Source organism: Danio aesculapii, chromosome 13, assembly GCF_903798145.1.
Source record: "Danio aesculapii chromosome 13, fDanAes4.1, whole genome shotgun sequence".
NCBI classification, from domain to species: Eukaryota; Metazoa; Chordata; class Actinopteri; order Cypriniformes; family Danionidae; genus Danio; species Danio aesculapii.
The window spans coordinates 30,559,996-30,581,831 of NC_079447.1; the positions used below are offsets into that span (position 1 = coordinate 30,559,996).

General features: G+C 35.0%; 1 protein-coding gene across 1 annotated transcript in view; it reads right to left on the bottom strand.

Annotated features, from left to right (window-relative positions):
* opn4a (opsin 4a (melanopsin)) overlaps positions 1 to 21,836 on the bottom strand; it is a 47,674-nt gene that overhangs the window by 5,633 nt on the left and 20,205 nt on the right. The window contains exons 3-7 of the mRNA XM_056470914.1: positions 17,129 to 17,262; positions 9,662 to 9,865; positions 6,200 to 6,371; positions 3,275 to 3,436; positions 1,454 to 1,561 (exon numbers count right to left, since the gene is read on the bottom strand). Coding sequence (XP_056326889.1) covers positions 1,454 to 1,561; positions 3,275 to 3,436; positions 6,200 to 6,371; positions 9,662 to 9,865; positions 17,129 to 17,262 — 780 coding nt within the window. The remainder of the gene's footprint in view (positions 1 to 1,453; positions 1,562 to 3,274; positions 3,437 to 6,199; positions 6,372 to 9,661; positions 9,866 to 17,128; positions 17,263 to 21,836) is intronic.

A 21,836-nucleotide genomic window follows, 5' to 3' on the forward strand; every position in this document is an offset into this window, starting at 1 on the left:
TTGTTATGCTGGTTCCAAGTTCCTTCACGTCCTTACCCAGGTAGCAAAGAATTTTGGCCCAGATTTGGCACAAATCTGGCACAGCAGGCATTCATCCTGCACTGGCATTCAGCATGTGGGCCAAACATGGCCCTGGTTTGGCAGAGGTGGCATCGTTTTTAAGGTGGCACACGATACTTGGACCTGATGTAAAATGTAGTTTTTGGCCCAGATGTTATCTTGACCCACATTTAAAATAAATTTGTATTTTTTTCAAACAAAGAAATAAATTGTACCAACTAGGTCGCTTTGAAAAAAAGCACGCCTAAAGCGCAATGATTCATGGGTTATCAATTTCATTGCAGTGACACACCAACATACAGTATCTGGCGCTGTTCAGGCTGAGTTATTAACTTGGCTGAGACTTGGCCCAGATATGGTCCATGTTTGGCCCTTGTCTGGAAGCCAGACTTAGTCCAGTCATGTACCGTAATTCACTGCAGCATGTGGGCCAGAGCTGGGCCAGAGATATTTTGCTATGTGGGTATGGCAATCATTAAATTAAGTGGTCAAAATGTAATATGTATTTTAATATTCTGTGGAAGGTGTAGGACCAAGAAAAGATTGTCCAATCAAAACGTTTGGTCCAAACATTACAACAGGCTGTCCTGCCTGCCTGCAAAATATGTATTAGCATACCTCCTCACACCCTGTTCGAGTAGAAAGGATTATGTCGTTGGCGCATTACCTTCTTATTTAAGTTTAATATTGTAATTGCACTATAGATTTGTACATGTATTGTTATTATAAGATGTATTCTATTGATGTTGTATAGTGCGCACTCATGCGTTGAGAATGGTGGGTGGCTTTGAATGGTGATTTGTAGGGTGGAACTTTCAGTGCTATCAGGCTAATGTTAACATTTTCCAAGATGGAGCATTGCAGAACAATTAAATAAATTGTCCCCATGAATTATTTTGACATAAATGAAAATAAATCTTTTGTCATTGCATACATGAAAGTGCTTCGGTTTAATTTTGTGGGAGAAAATCAAATCAAAATGACACAGTACCAAACCATCAGGACACCCTGTGCTGCATTAATCACTCTTCATGCTCAAATGAATATTCAGGTTAATTAAATCAATCAAAAACAGAACTTCACACTTTAACCCAGAAGCTAGGCCTGTTTCTGAAATGTGCGATTTAATGGCTCAGTGAGCGACACACTAGTAAAATTAAAACAATCACAATCTGCCTTTAGTGTTTAGTCTTAATGGGGCCAGAAAAGGTAATCTAATCTAATCTGACTGATGATCTGCATTAATGCAAAGTGATTTTGTCTATTAAAATGTCAAACTTAAACTCTTACAGTACCATTTACTTTCATTACCACAACGTGGTGAAAATAAACTAGTGTGGTTCCAATCTTGAACATACAAAAGACTGTATTTACAAAATACATACAAAAGTACCTGTATTTGGGGTGTGTGATGGCGTAGATTATGGGATTGTGGATCGCTGAAGCTTTAGCAATGACAGCGGGCACTGAATTCATATATGGTGTGAGCATATCAGAATACCTGAGAAACACACAAGAACACATGTATATTTTCATTCATTTATGTGCATCATTAATTTATGTGCTATACTGTATGTAATATCTACTGTCTACTTCTGGTTTACCAAACATATACATATATACAGTTGAAGTCAGAATTATTAGCCCCCCTGAATTATTAGCCCCCCTGTTTATTTTTTCGCCATTTTCTGTTTAACAGAGAGAAGATTTTTTTCAACACATTTCTAAACATAATAGTTTTATTAAATCATTTCTAATAACTGATTTATTTTATCTTTGCCATGATGACAGTAAATAATATTTGAGATATTTTTCAGGACACTTCAATACAGCTTAAAGTGACCTTAAAAGGCTTAACTAGGTTAATTAGGTTAACTAGGCAGGTTAGGGTAATTAAGCAAGTTATTGTATAATGATGGTTTGTTCTGCAGACTATCGAAAAAATATATAGCTTAAAATGGCTAATCATTTTGACCTTAAAATGGCTTTTAAAAAATGTAAAACTGCTTTTATTCTAGCCAAAATAAAACAAATAAGACTTTCTCCAGAAGAAAAAATGTTATCAGACATATTGTGAAAATGTCCTTGCTCTGTTAAACATCATTCGGAAATATTTAAAAAAGAAAAACAAATTCAATAGGGGGCTAATAATTCTAACTTCAACTGTATATAATGCTCAGCATAAATGAGTACACTCCCTATAGAAAATGAATATCTTTATTTATTTACAGTGAATTTAGCCAACCATTTTTGGTGCATTTAAACAGAACAGTTTTATTGAACATTTAAACCTATTAAAATAAGAGTTTGGTCATTGAACATCTTTAGGAATAGTAAGATACTACATTTAAATTCAAACAAGTTATTGCAAAAACTATTTACAAATAAATGTAATAATTTATACGTTCTTGATTTTTCTTGTTTATTAAAATTTTATTTAATATTTTTCCCAAACATATTAATTTGGGAGTACTCATTTCTGAACTGTGATTTTTTTAACAGAAGCCACATGTTCACTAAGATTGCATCTACTTTATAAAATAAAACCTTCAGAAATCATAAAAATATGCTGATATGATGTTTACATTTTTATCAATGCTGAACATACTCTCATTCAAATTGTTTAATGAATAAAAAGTTCAAAAGAACAGTCTGCACTATTTTATCAGATATAGAGTGTCTGTAATTTTAAAGTCAGCATGAAATCAAAATGTATTCTTCTTATTTTTAATTGTATATGTTGTAGTGCTTGTTGCAAACAATGTACCTCTGCATTTCATTATTTTATAAAAATGTTTTGGCCTCATAATCTTTGTTCAAATTATACCATAACCTTCCCTGCCCCCTCGAAACAACTTCTCAATACTTCATGACATGGAATGCCTTGAGAACAGGGATTTCAGTACGTGTCTCGTTTCTTCCCTGCTTTCGTTCATTCATCAGTCTTCCTCCATTTTGTTAGCAACACCCATCTCCCAACAATCCAATTGGTTCCCAAAGGACAAAATTATGCACTGCCCCAAATTTACGTAACATTTCACAACCATTTCAATTGAATGAATATCACAATATGGGAAAAAAGGTCTTAACTTCCATTTCATGCCGACTTTAAACATGAACAGATACATAAACGGTGTATATTGCATAAATATTACATAAAAGTGTATATTACATTACATTATGTTATGCTATGTGAGAGTGCAGATTCATTTACCCAGCAAAGGCTGTCAGTGCCACAGTTGAATATGGAGACCAGGAGATGACATACATGAGAATGACAATGAGAGCAATTTTTGCCATCTTCCATTCATTTTTCAGTCGTTGGAATCGTTTCATTGAATCTCGTTTGTTATCTCCATTTATTTTGCCCACAGCTCTAGCAAAGAAAAAAAAAACAGTTCAACAACAATAATTTCTTGTCAGTTGTTTAGTGCCATTAAATGCTTATTTACAACATAGTATGTCATAACTTAAAATTACTGAAACACAGAATTACATTTTACTGTCACATACACTCACCAGTCACTTTATTAGGTACACTAGTTCAGTTGATTGATAACACAAATATCTGATCAGCCAACGGATGCTCAATAGATTTAGGCATGTACAGTATATACAGTCAAGACAATTATTAGAATGGATGGGACAACTAATTCAAAAAACTTTGAACGTGGCATGGTTATTGCTTGGTGCCAAACAGGCTGGTTTGAGTATTTCAGAAATAGTTGATCTACTGGGATTTTCATGCACAACAATCTCTGGATATTTTTTTATATAATACAGTGCATCCAGAGAGTATTTATAGCGCTTCACTTTTTCCACATTTTTTTATGTTACAGCCTTATTCCAAAATGGATTAAATTAATTTATTTCCTCAAAATTCTACACACAATACCCCATAATGACAATGTGAAAAAAGATTTTTTGAAATTGTTGCAAATTTGTTAAAAATAAAAAACCTGAAAAATCACATGTACATAAGTATTCACAGCCTTTGCCGTGAAGCTCTAAATTGAGCTCAGGTACAATCTGTCTCCACTGATCATTCTTCAGATGTTTCAGCAGCTTAATTGGAGTTTACCTGTGTTAAATTCGTTTATAGATTGGACATGATTTGAAAAGGCATACACCTGTTTATATAAGTCCTAGGGTTGACAATGCATGTCAAAGCACAAACCAAGCATGAAGACAAAGGAATTGTCGGTAGACCTCCAAGACAGATTGTCTTGAGGCACAAGGCTGGGGAAGGTTACAGAAAAATTTCTGCTGCTCTGAAAGTTCCAATGAGCACAGTGGCCACCAGGTCGCTTCCTAGAGCTGGCCGGCCATCTAAGATGAGGGATCGGGGGAGAAGGGCCTTATTCAGGGAGGTGATCAATAACCGATGGTCACACAGTCAGAGCTCCAGCGTTCTTCTGTGGAGAGAGAAGAACCTTACAGAAGGACAACCATCTGTGCAGCAATCCACCAATCAGGCCTGTATGGTATGGCCAGATGGAAGCCACTCTCTGCCTGAAATTTGCCAGAAGGCATCTGAAGGACTCTCAGACCATAAGAAACAAAATTCTCTGGTCTGATGAGGCTAAAATTGAACTTTTTGGAGTGAATGCCAGGCGTTACGTTTGGAGAAAACCGGGCACCACTCATCACCAGGCTAATGCCATCCCTACAGTGAAGCATGGTGGTGGCAGCATCATGCTGTGGGGATGTTATTCAGCAGCAGAAACTGGACGACTAGTCAGGATAGAGGGAAAGATGAATGCAGCAATGTACAGAGACATCCTGAATAAAAAACCTGCTTCAGAGTGCTCTTGACCTCAGACTGGGGTGACGGTTCATCTTCCAGCAGGACAATGACCTAAAGCACACCGCCAAAATATCAATGGAGTGGCTTCACAACAACTCGGTGAAGGTCCTTGAGTGGCCCAGCCAGAGCCCAGACCTAACATTTCTGGAGAGATCTGAAAATGGCTGTATGCCGTGGCTTCCCATCCAAAGTGATAGAGCTTGAGAGGTACTGCAAAGAGGAATGGGCAAAAATTCCCAAAGACAGGTGTGCCAAGCTTGTGGCATCATATTCAAAAAGACTTGAGGCTGTAATTGCTGCCAAAGGTGCATCAACAAAGTATTGAGCAAAGGCTGTGAATACTTATGTACATGTGATTTTTCAGGTTTTTTAGTTTTAATAAATTTGCAACAATTTCAAAAAATCTTTTTTCACATTGTCATTATGGGGTATTGTGTGTAGAATTTTGAGGAAATAAATTAATTTAATCTATTTTGGAACAAGGCTGTAACATAAAAAATGTGGAAAAAAGTGAAGCGCTATGTATACTTTCTGGATGCACTGTATCCAGTTAGTAGCAGTTCTTTGTGGAGTTTATGCCAGAAGTTAGAGGAAATGACCAGACTGGTTTAAGCTGACTAACTATAACTGAGGTCTGCAGAAGAACATCTCTGAACACCCAACACATATCAAGGCCCAGCCCTAGTTCTATTGTATAACCCCTACACATACCCCTTACTCTTGAAACAGAGTGTAAAGGGGTAGGAATTACATTATTCCACTAAAATTGGGACACCAATACTACACCCTCATACAAGATGTGACAAATTCATCTGCGGAGCTGTAATCATTACAGGAGGCTCGCATTAAGAGCACAGCACTATCCTGAATGAGCACCCTATACTGACACTAATGAGAAGTAACTGTTAAAGTTGATATTGTTGCTGACCATGTTCATCCCTAAATGGTCACAGTGATCTCAGCCTGTGATGGCTAGACTGCCACAAAGCTCAAACCATCTCAAATTGTTTTCTTGAACAAAAGTATGAGTTCAATAGCCTCTGTCACCAGATCTCAGCTCAACAGAGCACCATTGGGATTTGGTGAAAAAAGCAGATTCATATAAAAATATGCAGGCGTTTAACCACATGATGCTATCAAAATCTCTGAGGAATGTTTCCAACACCTCCTTGAACCTTTACCACAAGACATTTCTGAAGTCAAAGAGGGGCCAACTTGGTACAAAAATGGTGAAACAAATAAAGTAGCAGGTGAGTGTGTGATCAAACGACATTCAAACATATGAAACCTTGCTGACATACTATATTGTTAGACCTGAATTAAAGTACTCACTCGTTGGTTGTGCGAATGGATCGGAAAATGAAGAAATAGCAATAGATGATGATGATGAGTGGAATGAAGAAGACGAAGATGAAGAGGAGCATAGTGTAAGCTCGCACAGAGGGTGTGAAGGTCATATAATCCCAGGTACAAGAGGTCAACAGCCCTTCGGGAACATAAGCACCTACAAAGCAGAAACAGACAGGCCAAGACAAAAAGCATAGAATTACAATCTTGATAAAGGGAAGTGAAGGAAAGCCAGCAACTAAGCCTTTCAAATTAGGATAAATATAGTCCAAACTGGAACAAACTCACAGAGAATGAGGATTTAAGTGTAATGTCTGGCTGCTGGCAAATGCAGTGAAATTCAACCCAATGCACACACGGCAGAGGGTATTTTTGAGAATGCTATAATCATAGTACTTCTTATCAGCACCCAATCACAGTCTGGCTTTCATACGTGCGGCTTGCCGGCCATCAGTTGTCTGACATTTGAGATTGGTTAGCCTATCAGTGTTGAATATATAAGCAGAAACGTCAAATGAGAAAGACACCCTTCGTGTGAGGAGCAGATTGGTTAAAAATTAGCCACAGAGAGTGCTGAAGGAGCATAAGAACCAGGCTTTACCAGTCTATCCATGTTAAGCTGAAAGCCTCAGCCCTCATAGACCACCTATACAAGAGACAGATCACAGTCCAACAGCACATTGTTCGCAAAGACAGGCATTGGCTAGCAACTGAAATGGTTTTGAGCTTAAATAATCATGATCTGAGACGCTCAGCATACCTCTGCCAATATATCTGAGCTTATAAGCTAATGGATGCTGGGAAAGAGTGAAGTCAACTTCATTAACATAGCATGAGTAATAATAAGATGATAATCATGTGTCTGAAAATGACATAGCATCAAGATATCATAGCAAATGATTAATTAAGTTGAAGTTGAAGAGCACAGCTTCGACCTATTTAAATAATTTACATAAATTACATTATTAGCTAGCTGATGAAAGATGTTGGAATGCAATTAATTCATTATGACACATTTAATTGAAAGCAATTTATACTGTACAAGACAAGCAATTGATTAATGTATTAACCAAATAAAGTCTTTATTAGTTGCTGATGCGGTAATCATTTAATGGGTGGACATGCTGTTTTTGCTTGTGTCTCAAGTTCATATAATGTTGGTTATGTTTGCAAATGTTTGCAGTTGGATTAGAAATCATATGTGTATCAGTATATTAGATCTGTGTTAACAGTCTGAAACTGTGTTCAATCAACCAGTGACTTTGTTGTTTTATGTCACCAGCCTCTGTAATGTGAAGATGCTCATGGCCCTAAGGGTTAGGGTTAGTGCTGTCACTGTTGTTATTGGTAGACTGCATGTCTGGACAAATTAAACATGATTGAAATTTGAATATATATATATATTATATATATATATATATATATATATATATATATATATATATATATATATATATATATATATATATATATATATATATATATATATATATATATATATATATATATATATTCCTATTTGACAAGGAAATATTGAAAGAATAATAGAGTTTTGTTTCATTAAACTACTAAAATAAATCAATGATGAACTCAGTCACATGCTGTCAAAACATAGCTCATATTTTAAAATAACATATTTTATAATAACATAAAATAACATATTTTATAATAACATAAAATAACATATTTTATAATATTAGAATTAAATAAAAACAAATGTCATTTTGTGTCCTTAATAATGAACATTATGAAGTGTGAACTGTAATATGAACTGAATCAGTGCTAAACTAATTAAAACAAACATCAACATATGAGTTAAACTGCTAAACCATCTCTTTCTGTGCATTAATTTATTATATCCACATATCCAGTGACAGTCAATCATATAAAACAGTAACACCCACAGTAATATCTCTGTCACTTATTTTACTGCACACCAGACAGTGAATTGTGAGCTCCAATGACACACTCGTTCAATCTATTATTTATTGCTTGTAATATTCTAAGTTCTTTTACATAAAGTAAATTATTCTCAACATTCAGGGTGTCTAGTGACAATTTGAAACATCATACAAATAATATGTGTTGACCAACGATCACTGTCAATGTCTGTAAAAATCATCAGCTTTCCACTGAAATTAATTATGGGATCATGGTGCTTTACTGCATGTCACTGGTAATGTGAATGGGACTTTACTCCCTTTGGAGAGGACTTTACTGCATTGCAATTTTACAGAATTGTTCATTCTCAAACAGCAGTATTACACATTAAAAGAAGTGGAAAAAGAATAATATTGCTCTCAAATAAATGGTTTAGCTCTTTAAGGTCTGCTTTCACAAATAAAGCTTAATTTAAGCCAGAACTAGCCCATCACTACTTTAGGTAATTAAGCAGCTTTCATAAAAATGAGTTGATATACTGATACTGCTGTGTGTCTTGAAATTGCTTGTCACTGCAGGTTATTTTTAGTTAATAGGGTAGTTAACCCAAAAATGAACCCAAAAATTTACTCACCCTTTATTTATTTCAACTCTTGAGTTTCTTTCTTCTGCCAAACACAAAAGAAGGTATTTTGAAAAATCTTGGAATCCAGCAACCATTGAATTCCAGAGTATTTGTTACATTTTCAATTCAGCTTAATTTCTATAGGGCTTTTACAATGTAGATTATGTCAAAGCAGCTTAACAAAATTAGAAGTTCAAGTAAATTAAAACGGTGTCAGTCCAGTTTTCAGATATCAGCAGTTACAGGTTTTCAGCTTTCTTCAAAATATCTTCTTTTGTGTTCAGCAGAAGTAAGAAACTCATAAACACATTGAACCACTTGAGAATGAGTACATTTTCATTTTTCAGTGAACTACCCCTTTAAGACAGCCCATACAAGCAATTTAGTCTAGGACTAGCCTTAATTCTTATCTCAGAAACCGGGGATACATTAGTCATACATAAACTAAGAGTTACCAATGCATTAGTTAAGCATTAATCACTACGGTGGGAGTGAATAGTAGTCACAAAAATGTTTTCTTAGCAATACTCTTCAAAATATTATCTTTGTGTTCCTAAGAAAGTCTCAGAGAATTGACATGACTGAATAAAACAAATGATGTGAGGAAATAATTACATCATTTTCACGTTTGGGTTAAATTATTAATTTAGGTCACAATAATGTATGAAGGCCATTGTTAGATATAACATCAATGTATGTGGCCTTTGTTAGAAAACACACTTAAAAAATTTTGATTCCTGTTTTAATCTAGTAACATAAACTGGATTTGTTGATGTATATGTTTTTATATGTGAATACTCTGATGCTACTTAACGCGGAATATTCTTTTTGTCAACTGTACTGTTTGTTATATTGTAAAATAATAAATAAATAATAATAATTTTTTTAAAGTTTGGTGAGTTCACAATGATAAAACAGTAGATACTGTATACTTCACTCACTCCAGCCAAAGAAAGGTGGCAGACTCCAGCCGAGTGAATATGCCCAGGCTACAAGGAGGATAAGAAGAGCTCTCTTTTGAGAAAGCACACCGATGGAGGCCAGCGGTCGCGTGATCACGAAGTATCGATCCACAGCAATAACCATAAGCGTGATCATGGAGCAGATGCCAAATAAAGCCCCACAGAACGCATACAACTCACAACCTGGACACACAGGAGGAACAAAATGAATTGAGTCCGGAAGCAAGCACAGTTCACACAGATATGACATTTCTAGCATTATTGAACGGGTCAGTGCTGTTCATTGGGTTAGAATTTAAATTTATGTTAGATTCCACGTCCAGCAGCAAACTTGAAATGTTGAGACAGTGTGAAGCAGATTTTAGGCCTGGAGACTCTTGGCTAGCACAAACACAGACCGCCACTGGCTCCATCTGATGGCCGACATCTGTGCCACTGCTTCATTTAAATAATCAGGCCTTAAAAATCATACAATGAATGTTTTTCTTTAGTTACCGCAGTCCCTCGACATCTGTTGCTAACCAGATTTGTGTACGGTCAGCCTTAATCGGTTGCATTTTAGTTCAGGGACCAGAAATTAAGCTACTTGGAAACGTTTCACCAATGATTTTAACAACATACATTTAATTGAAGCTGTTAATAATAATGCATGAATGAATAATTAATTCAACAAAAACAAATAACAAATAACTCGTGTAGAGTATGAAACAGACATTACTCAATGAGGAAATAAAATAAATAATATATACAGACTACAAATAAACTTTTAGTAAAATTTTAAAACACTGTAGTGCAATATTTATATTTATCAATCAACATTGTATTGTAATGTTTATTATTCGAACACATTTCTGTTACTTAATAATTACTGCATAAATATGAACATGAAGATACACTACCTGACAAAAGTCTTGTGGCTTATCCAAGTTTTAGGAACAACAAATAATAACTTGACAACTTCTAGTTGATCCTTTGGTGTCAGAAGTGGCTTATATGAAAAGCAAAGTCCTCTTGATTACGCTTATTTTACCAAAATAAAATATGATCCTGCCTTAATTTAGATTTATTTCATTAGGACAGTAAAGTCTGACTTTGCTTAGACAAAAGTCTTGTCACTTAACATAAATAGTGTACAGTATAGAATATAAAGTCATGGTGCAGTGGAAAAAAATAGTTACTACTGTGCATGACTCATGAGCTTGGAGGACTGCATCAATACATCTCTGCAATGACTCAAATAACTTATGAATAAAGTCATCTGGAATGGCAAAAAAAGTGTCCTTACAGGACTTCCAGAGTTCATCAAGATTTTTTGGATTTATCTTCAGTGCCTCCTCCTTTATCTTACCCCAGACATACTCAATAATGTTCATGTCTGGTGACTGGGCTGGCCAATCCTGGAGCATCTTGACCTTCTTTGCTCTCAGGAAGTTTGATATGGAGGCTGAAGTACGAGGAGCGCTATCTTGCTAAAGAATTTGCCTTCACAATGGGCAGCACAAATGTCTTGATCCCTCAGGCTGTTGATGTTGCCATCCACTCAGCAGATCTCTCGCACGCCCCATACTGAATGTAACCCCAAACCATGATTTTCCTTCACTAAACTTGACTGGTTTTTGTGACAATCTTGGGTCCATGCTTGTTCCACAAGGTTTTCTGCAGTATTCGTGATAACTGGGTTGCAGTTGATGATTCATCAGAAAAATCAATTAAAATCAAGTCAAGTTATTATTTGTTGAGCTTACAACTATATTTTGTGTGCCGCAAACACATACCAGAAAGATTTCAATATATAATTTATTCTGCCCATAAAAAGCAATTACATATACATTCAATTCAATTTGGCCACTTAAACGCTTTAGAATGAAGTGCAACAAGGAATCGTTTATATATAGATAATGATTTAGCGCTTGCTGTAAAATCGCCCCATAGAAGATTGCTGAGGTCCACTAATGAACCACTGATTTAAATGAACTTTGTCAACCCCACGCGTCCAAATGCATATGATGGTATCCTAGTAACAGTACTGTTCTAAGTGAAACCTATAGTACATCACAAAAACACAAATCCTGTGAGAGACAAAAATGAGGTCTCCACTAAAACAGGTCAAACAGAAGAAGACCCACCTGTGGAGAGCAAAGAAACAGGTGATTTGAAATCATTACGCTCAATACACACACAGTCTGACACCTCCTCAACATCCATACACACCTGTTTTGTTGTGTGTATGTTAACAACAGAATAAGAATCAAAGCAATAGTCTGATTTATAATAACTGCTTGAATTCTCAGGACACCTTTAATGGATGCACTTCAGTAATTACAAAACAGAAGCATCTGTTATTGAAGATAATCCTCTCACACGATAGGATGTCGTCTCTCACACCTTGTCAGGTAGATTATGTATTTTCAGGTTAATCCTGCAAGAGAGCATTTTTGTGAGTTGTGGTTGATTGTGAAAGCTTTCAGGAGGACGTTTTCATGAATGAAATGATGGTCTTCAAATTTGTGCCCGGTTTTACAATATAGTGCAGCCAAACAGGAAGAAAAGCATTTTTAACTCTTTCTACTAATTGAAACTTGGTTAAATCCCCTTCTCCAAAATGGAGCCTTCAAGCTCAGCTCAGAACAGCGTAACGCATCAGGATGCCAACAGGGTTACCAGAGGCTGTTCTTTTTTGTGGAAGTCAATGGAGCAGATGCCTTCAATGTACTAAACTCTGTTGAGTGGAAATTGCATAATAAAGTTTGGTGTCTGCCATTACAAATTATTTTTTTTATTGGAGAACTGTCAGTTGTTTATCAGGAGGATACATTTATGACACTGGATGTGTCACTGCTTTAACCCTTTACTGGGCGAGGAATCATATAGAGTAACTTCATTGACACTGATTACAATTCAGTGTCAATGAAGTTACTTTGCAATTATTACAATAATTTAAAGACAAAATGTTTGATCTTAAATGTTGAAAAGATTCGTAATAACCCCTAGTAAAATGGCCTTTTCTGATGAGTATTTAATGAGTGCTTCATTAATAATTAATAATTCCTTTCATTTATATAGCACTTTTCTGCACACTCAAAGTGCTTTACACATTTTGGGGGGGAATCTCCTCATTCACCACCAGTGTGCAGCATCCACCTGCAGCCATATTGCGCCAGACCGCACACCACACACCAGCTGATTGGTGGAGAGGAGATGAAGCCAATTATGATATGGGGATGATTATGAGGCCATGATGGGACAGAGGCCAATGGGCAAATTTGGGCAGGATGCCGGGGTTAAACCCCTACTCTTTTTCAAAGGACATTCTGGAATTTTTAATGACCACAGAGAGTCAGGACCTTGGTTCTTTGGGCATTAGGACCCACACAGACTGCAGATTGAGCACCCCCTGCTGGTCTCACTAACACCACCTCCGGCAGCAACCTTGCTTTCCCATGTGGTCTCCCATCTAAGTACTGAAGGACCCCCAGCCCTGCTTAGCTTTAGTGGGAGAAAATGTGAGAGTTGCAGAGACCATGCGACCATGTGAGAGTTGCAGACAGCTAGCTGCTGGATAACTCTATTAAGGGTTAAGATTGGAGGTACCTGACATTCGTTGAATTCATGCTAATTCACTGTTTAGAACAATAATCTAGGACCTATAACGTTTCCACTAGTGTATTATTTAATTAATATTGCTTAAATAACAATGTGTCCAAATAAATAAATATGAATCAATTTAAGTCTTATGAAGTTACACAGTTGATTTATGATACATGAGAACAAACCATTGGTTCTTTCAGAAGCTCAAAAATGATACTCAAAATTTAACCCCATTGATTTTCATGCTTCAAGCACGCATGTTTGAGCATCCATGACAATTTAAATGCTATAAGCATTGTTCAGTGCTTAAATGTGAATAGAATCCTAGTTAAATCTTAGAAAATGATTGTGTCTCTTATAAATACTTGGATTGGACCACTCACTCCATATGTTTTTTTCCAGATAGCTTTTTGAATTAATTGAAGTATCTGGGATTTTGGTGAAGGTGCATATATCTCTTTGATTATACTAAAAATTAAGTTTTTTAAAGGTTGGCATATATTTTCAAATTTTCTGTCTGAATTAAATGAGGATTTTAAAAATATATACCTTATTACACACTTTAGAGCTTGGCTTAACATACATATGTTTCACAGTCTAATTTTAAAATTACACTATAAAAATTAGACTTGGTGAGAACATGAGAGTAATACAGTTCAGACATTACTCAGATAAAACAGAGAGATTAAAGAAAGTATTGTAAAAGGTCTTTCTCTTATATCTCAGATTTTAAAGACATGTTGAAAGTAGTTCAAATATCTTGATTTTTTTGGCCTTATTTTTTGCTATTTCTATTTTAATTTAAGCTATTTTATTTTATTTTATTTTGAGACACTGATTTATACTGATTCACCCAATGGTCAGAATATCACTGGCTATGATTTCTGCCTCTTTGTTTTCCAAAGAAACTGTGCTTAGATTTAACATCTTCTCCTCTATAAGACTAATGATCTGGTCAAAATAGACTTTGAGCTCACGAAATTTCTATGCACACTGCAATAGTCACTATAACTGTGAAGTATCAATCTTTTATTGGTCACATGTCTCCATAACATGCAAATTAAAAGATTAGAGAAATCTTAAAACACAGCTAATTGCAAAATGACTTTGCACAAACTTAAGTTTTCCATGTCCTGTATTCACATGAATATGAACGGAAGTCCATGGAGCGATTTCACCTGAAGTGACCTGATTTTCTGCCACAGAAGGAAGAGCGGAACAACAATTTCATGCCTGCCATCTAAAGACCCTGAACACAAAAGATCAGCATCAGTCACTACAATAAACCACAATCAAAGAGCACCTTCAAGCAGAAGACGGCAGCAAAACCAGTCAAGTCTCATGAAGCCAATTAAGATTCGGTCTTGATAGGAACTGACATTTAAAACACCTCACGGAAAAAAAAGCCTTCCATCATCTAATACCACAAAAACATGATGTCATATTTGAACAAATTGACAGCTCAAAATCAAAAGAAAAAAAAAATTCTATCACTTATTAAAGAATGAATTGTCAATTGATGACCATCAAAAAACTAAATTAAAACAGTTGTATTTGTCAGAAATGCAGAAGAATGATATGAATCATTGTCAGAAATGAGAAACCAAGGCCGTCTCCAAGGGCAACCCATCCTTCATTTGAACCCATTCAACCTGTCAAGTGATTCATTCTATCAAGTCATCCAACATCCTTTATGTTAACTCTGTTCATTATCATTCGAAATTACAGTAGTACATCAAATCATGGACTAGCATGTTTTATTTTAGACAATATCTATGCATTAACCGCTATATCTGCCATCATTTACTCACCCTTATCTTGTTCAAAACCTATTTAAGTTTCTTTCCTCTGCTGAACACAAAAGATGCTCTGCAGTACATCTACAGTCATTTACTCTGCGAGTCCTAGCGAACAGCATTCTCAAAATATCTTTTTTGTGTGTGTGTGTTCAACAGAAGAAAGAAACTCAAATAAGCTTAAAACCAAATGAGGGAGAATAAATGATGAGGTAATTTTCATTTTTGGGAGAACTACCCCTTTAAATGGGTCATATGATACCACTTTTGAGAAAGCATAACATGCCCAAAGGGACACTTTTTGGGTGTAAGCAAAAATATTAAATTTTCATGTTTGTATCTTTAAATGCAAATGAGCTATTGCCCATAAATAGTATTAAAATAGTACCCCAAAAATTTACATGTGCCATTTTGTAGGGACACAGGGGCGTAGATTTAGGGTGGACGGAGGGTATGCGTCTCCACAAATATCCACCTACCATTGAAATGTCAACACCAATAATTTAATCCACTTTAAAAAAAATCGTGCTGTCAACGTTAACTTAGACATGCAGAAAAGTTAAAAGATGTTCCCTCCTCAAAACGTTCTCGCACTCAAAACACATATGGACATTTTGATTGGCTGTGCCTCTCCCTGCTGTCATGTGAGGGGGTGTTGCTGCGTTTAGATAGAAGCAGCGCCAAACACGGTGGATTGTTTTTTTTCCCTGCAAGAATAAGATGTGTTGGGTGAGACACACAAGCAAGGATGGCGGCAGCAAAAAAATAAGGTAGTCATTACGTTTTTTCAAGGAAAAGTGTAAGTCACATACCGTAAACGCAAGTTCGCTACTGAATGAGTCCATTATGATGGTAATGCTCATGTTTTTTCCCTGCTTTAACACACAGTCTATCGTTATTGAAGACTGATATAGTCTGTAAATAATATGTCCTGAAAACTAACTGCAGAATAAACAGCTACATGTAAAAGTATATGATCCCCGCCAGTTCTCAAATCTCTCAGAGTAGCATGTCTGTTGAAAAAATCAGAAAAAAAGACAGCCTGTGTATAGGCATAATATATATTACATGTTTAATTTGCACTATGGCTAAAATAAACAAAAGTCTTTATTGAACTCTCTCTTTATAAGTTAACAAACATTCTTTTAACATTACACTATCAGGCCCATAGCCTGTTTATTAAAAGGGATGGTTTTTTTTTTTTTCTGAAAAACTGAACCTTTTTGCAGTTATTTGCCTGATTTTCTATTTATGATGTATAAATACTGCATTTTAGTGACATTTTATGAACAAATTTTTGCTGGATTAGCTACTCATCATATTAGATGGTCATCATAACCACACTTTTTGATGTACCAAAAATATGTCCTACCATTTTGTCAAATTGCTTAGCATACTATTTTAAGTTAAATTTGTTTATTTACAAATGTGCATTTAAACTAAATTTTATATTACAGTTTTTATATTTTTAAAATACACATTTATTATCATCTATTATTACATTTACATTTTTTTTTAGAAATCTGTTAAAACTTGTTTTAAATTAAAAACTGATACCTATAGGCAAATAAAAAGCTGGCCAGTACATTCAACTTTCCTCAGTCAGAATTTGGTCATTTGAATAATAAAATAAAAAACAATTTAAAATATGAATAATCCAACATTTGGTCTTTCAAACAACCCAAACCTCCCTTGGCTATGGGCCTGACAATTTATTTAACTTATTAAATTGTGTGAAGAGAATATTCATTAATAATGTATTTTAATAGCAGTTAAATAATTAATTGCAGCATATATATATATATATATATATATATATATATATATATATATATATATATATATATATATATATATATATATATATATATATATATATATATATATATATGTTCATTCACCCGTCCACACCAATGTCAAGTGCAAACCTACGTCCTTGAAGGGACATCAATATATCTTTTTACACCCCTAAACATGATGCTGAAGAAGGTGAAATGTATGCGTAAAAACTTTGCATAGAAACCTTCCCAAATCTTTCTAAACCATGTAGGTTTATGTGTACCTTTCTCCCCAAAGATCCATCTCTTGTGCATGCTGGTGGTGAAGAAGATAGGTGCCTGCGTGGCACACATGAGGAAATCCGTGATGGCCAGGTTTATTATAAACAAGTTGGCGGGGGTCCTCAGGGTCCGGCTCCTGCACACAAACCAATCAATTGTTCATTTCTCTGTTGATTAGGTAGGTTGTACTAGTAATATGTGAGAGTATCCACCTCTCTGTGTAAAAACAAATAGCTTCAAACAAAAGTCAACGCAGAAACAATTGATGCATCTACAAGAAATGCACAATAAGATATTAACATCGTGTCATTTAGACAGTTTCTTAATGTACCTTCAGTGTTTTGGAATGAATGTGTGTTTGAATGAAATGGCTGAGTTAATAATTCTATGACTCACTCAAAAAGCCATTTTTATTCCTATAAATGAATCTGCTTCATGATATGTTTTACATGAGTGTGTGAATTAATAGTTTGAGACATTGATTTAAGCTGTGTTTAAGTGTTATGATAATTCCAAATCAGTTGAATAACTATTCATGACTCGCTCAGACAGTCATTCCAAAATGAATCTGTTTTGATTGAATTGTTGAGTAGATGATTCAATTTCTCACTCATAAAGTCACTCATTTTATTTCTGGTGACTATGTATTTCTGACTAACTGGTTGAGTAGATGAACTAGGTTTGTTCTCGAATGAATCTCTGCATTTAAACGAATAGTCTGAGTAAATTATTTCGTTACTCACTTATAAAGAAAGTCACTTGTTTCTTAAATGATTTTGCATTTCAACAGATTGGTTTGGGTTTTTGAACGAACTATTTGAGAATTTCATGGCTTAACTGTTATGTCCTGTTATGTGTCTGATATCAGTTGAGCAAAAGATTCCATGACACATAAAAAAGTAGCTTGTACTTAAAAAATTGTTTTTATGATAAACAGCTTGGTTAAGAAAGTTATTCTAATACTCAAAAAGAAAGAAAAAAAAGTACAAAAATACTCGTCTTATTTTCTTCTTGAATGAATGTGCTTACTTTAATTGGTTGAGTAACTGATTCCACGGATTAAGAAAGCCAATTGTTTCAGTGTTTAAAAGAATCAATTGAATTACTCATATAATCACTCGATTACGCCTGGCATCCACACTAGTCTGACTTCTTTAACTAGCAAAAACAGCATTTTGAAAACGCTGAAGACCCAATTTTATTCTGAAAATGGTAGGGTTAAAAGCTTTTGATAACAGAGGCCTGGCTATCCACAATCACTCGATTGTTCCCCAATTGGTCAAGCTCTTCACATATGAGCAATACACAACCGGCAGGCAACAAGTATGGATGCCAACAAGACATGCTCATAGCCAGTGTGTGTGAATGGCCATGTATCATAAGGTATAGGTTGTATAGTGTGGACAGATATTGTTTTCAGAAATGCAGTAAAAATGCCAGTATGGACAAAGAGCGATTTCGAAATGCTGTAAAAAAAATCACAGCTTTATTGGTGCATTTACAGCTAAATCCCAGCAGTCTCAGTGTCATAAAAAACTCATTCACATACATACACTATGGACATTTTTTAGTTTATTCAATTTACCTATACCACAGGTCTTTGGGGGAAACCAGAGCACCGAGAGGAAACCCACACCAACACGTGTAGAACATGCAAACTCCACACAGAAACTCCAACTGACCCTGACCCATGCTACTCACTGCACCACAGTGACGCTCTGGATTAAGCTGATGATTGTAATAAACCTCAGTATTAATATAGACATTAACTACTGAATTTAAGCAATGTAGGACCAATAAATACAAACTGAATATGTTTAGCAATTTTAACGCACTGAACAAACGTAATGAAGTAACATACATGTAGCTTTTTCATTAGCAAAGAAACTGCTTGTTCAAATGCAGCAGTGTATGAAAAGTTCATGTACACACACAAGATCGTAAAACAATATGAAAGGTGTACTGGCAGCTATACATTAAGGCTAATGTATTCATTTTAATAGTTATGACTTGTTGTCAAGAATTCGTTTATTCTGGTTCAGTATTAAATGTCGGCTATCGTCCCTCATAACTCGTAGTAAGTCTATTATAATATGGTTGACAGTTTGGCTTCGGTTACACAAAATTATTGCATCTTTCTTTCATTAAAAAAAATGAAATTTTTAGGGCGCTACCACATGTGACATTGAAAAAAACAAATGCATACAGTAAAATTAAATACTTTTGGTTCTGATACAAGCTTACTTGTAAAAAATAATCTGCACTAGTTAATGTCTATAACATAGGTTTGCATAACTATAATGAAATACTACTTCTACAATAATATCAATAATAATAAAATAGAAAAAAAAACTTTAATAATAAACATGCTTTTAAACAATATTGAATCACTTCTTTTTTTATTGTCCTGCTGGCTAATCCAACTGCATTAACTGCAGCATGAAAATTTACAGCTTCACAAAACCACAAAGCATGACATATTATTATCAACAACAAAACATGACATTTTAATTGTTTGATCATCAAGATAACCCCAAAAAAAAACAAAAAAACATGTAAAACAAAAGCACAAACATTGCTCAGTTCAGGAGCTGGAATTAGCTAAGGTGATGTGATGTTGAGCAGCAGATTCCTGTCACTCAAATGGCCACAACCTTAATCATGGAGCATGTTAGGGCTACATTTAATTTAAACTGATAAGCTAAAAAAATCACAACCTCAGTCTTTTCATAAAGGACAATACTATAACCAAACAAAAAGACATTTTTGTACCAGGCTGTAAACATACTTTGCTCTGCTGTATAGTTAGGCATTTTACCATGGGGAGTCAATGGGATTGAGTCTCTTTTGGATCCAGTCTCTAGCAGTCAGTCTATGCATTACAATTTAGGTCATTGATGATATCAAGAGAAAAAATGTGAGGTTGCCACTTTAAAAGAACACACAAAGGGTAAAGATCACATATTGAAGGCATTTTCATACTGCTCTATTCAAATGTTCACAACAGGTCAGTATATAATCACTGTGTCTTGTTCTGCATTATTGGTTATAGAATGAACTGTGTATTTTTGTCAGTGTAATATTAAGGGGCAGGACAGGTGTTTTATATTTTTATATTACTTGTTTCATTTGCACTGTTGCTATGAATGAGCATTTGCTGCTTCTCATAGTTCAGAACTGTCACTCAGAGGAGCTTAGCAGAATGTGTGATGTCATAAATGGAATTCGTTCCAGGCAGATAGAAACTCCAGTTCTGACTTCAATCTGTGGTTGGTTTTTAAAGAGTCTAGTGATTGAGAGTTACTCTTTTACTTACTTATTAATTAATTTTTGGCCTTCAGTGTTCATAATGGCACTGTTCAGCAGTGCATTTAAAACCCTTTCAATGTTTTACACCATTTTTTAATCAAAAGAAGACACAGCAACGTGCAGCTCAAGAACAGGTGGCAGTGGAGAAATGTCCAGAGAGTGAGGACTTCAACTTCACTGTGGATCCCAAGAATTGCAGGAAGAATTGTTGCAAGAGGTCAAATAATTATGGAGAAAGCTCTGCAGACTCATGGCAGACCGAAAAAGTGGTATTTCTTTGGACCGGTACATAATTGGGTAAATACTGGAGTACCGGTAAGATTCAGGGAAAAAGGTACTGTCAATGATATACTCTGTATACGTTGGTGTTAATAACGAACTAGAAGCTATTGCTTATGATTTTCAATAATATCTGGATGCAGCCTTTATGATGCAAGCGGAGATTGCATCACTCAGCGATGCAATGTCAGACACAATGCACTCAATGGAGTGAGTGACGTTACTGTGACGGGTAGGGTTAGGGGTGGGGTTAGGTAAGCGCATTAAAAACCATTCGATGCAGCTCAGATTGCATCGCTGAATGATGTCATCATGTGGGCAGAGTTGTGATATACTTGCGCATATACAGGGTGAATTTATTTGCAACAATGCATCGTCAAAATTGTGGGCTCATGTAACAGCTACGTGACACCAGTGTAAATGAAGCATATGCAGTAGTGTAATAGTGAGCAAAGGTGGCAACAATAGTAATATATATATATATATATATATATATATATATATATATATATATATATATATATATAAGTAAATGTTTGTTTATATATATATATATATATATATATATATATATATATATATATATATATATATATATATATATATATATATATATAAACAAACATTTACTTACAAGACATGCCATTCAACTCAAGTGATGTACCTTATGCACCTACTTCTGTTTGATAACAAGTATTTGTAAGCTTCTGTGAAGTTCAACAGTACTGAAATAACTATTTTTTTTAACTTATTTCTACATCATTTTGCACTTGCAAAATTATAAGAAAAAGTATAGAAAAGCAGTATCAGAATCTGTATTGATCTCATTAAAATCAAAACTATAACCATCCCAAGACCATAAAGGAAAAAAGTGTTCGTGCTGCCATACAATTTAAGTTTACTTCACTTAAATAGTGAAGTCATCTTAATTCAGGTTAAAGTCGACAGGACTTGTACTGCAAGTGTAATGATTGTGGTCTAAGTTTAGTAAAATTTTTGTTTAAAGTTGTTGTAATTTATTAATTAATTTAAGTGTAAAGGATATGGTTTAAGTTTAGAGAAATTAAATATTGAAGATGTCTCATTCACATACACTAGCCCAATTTTGTTTTTTCAATGCAC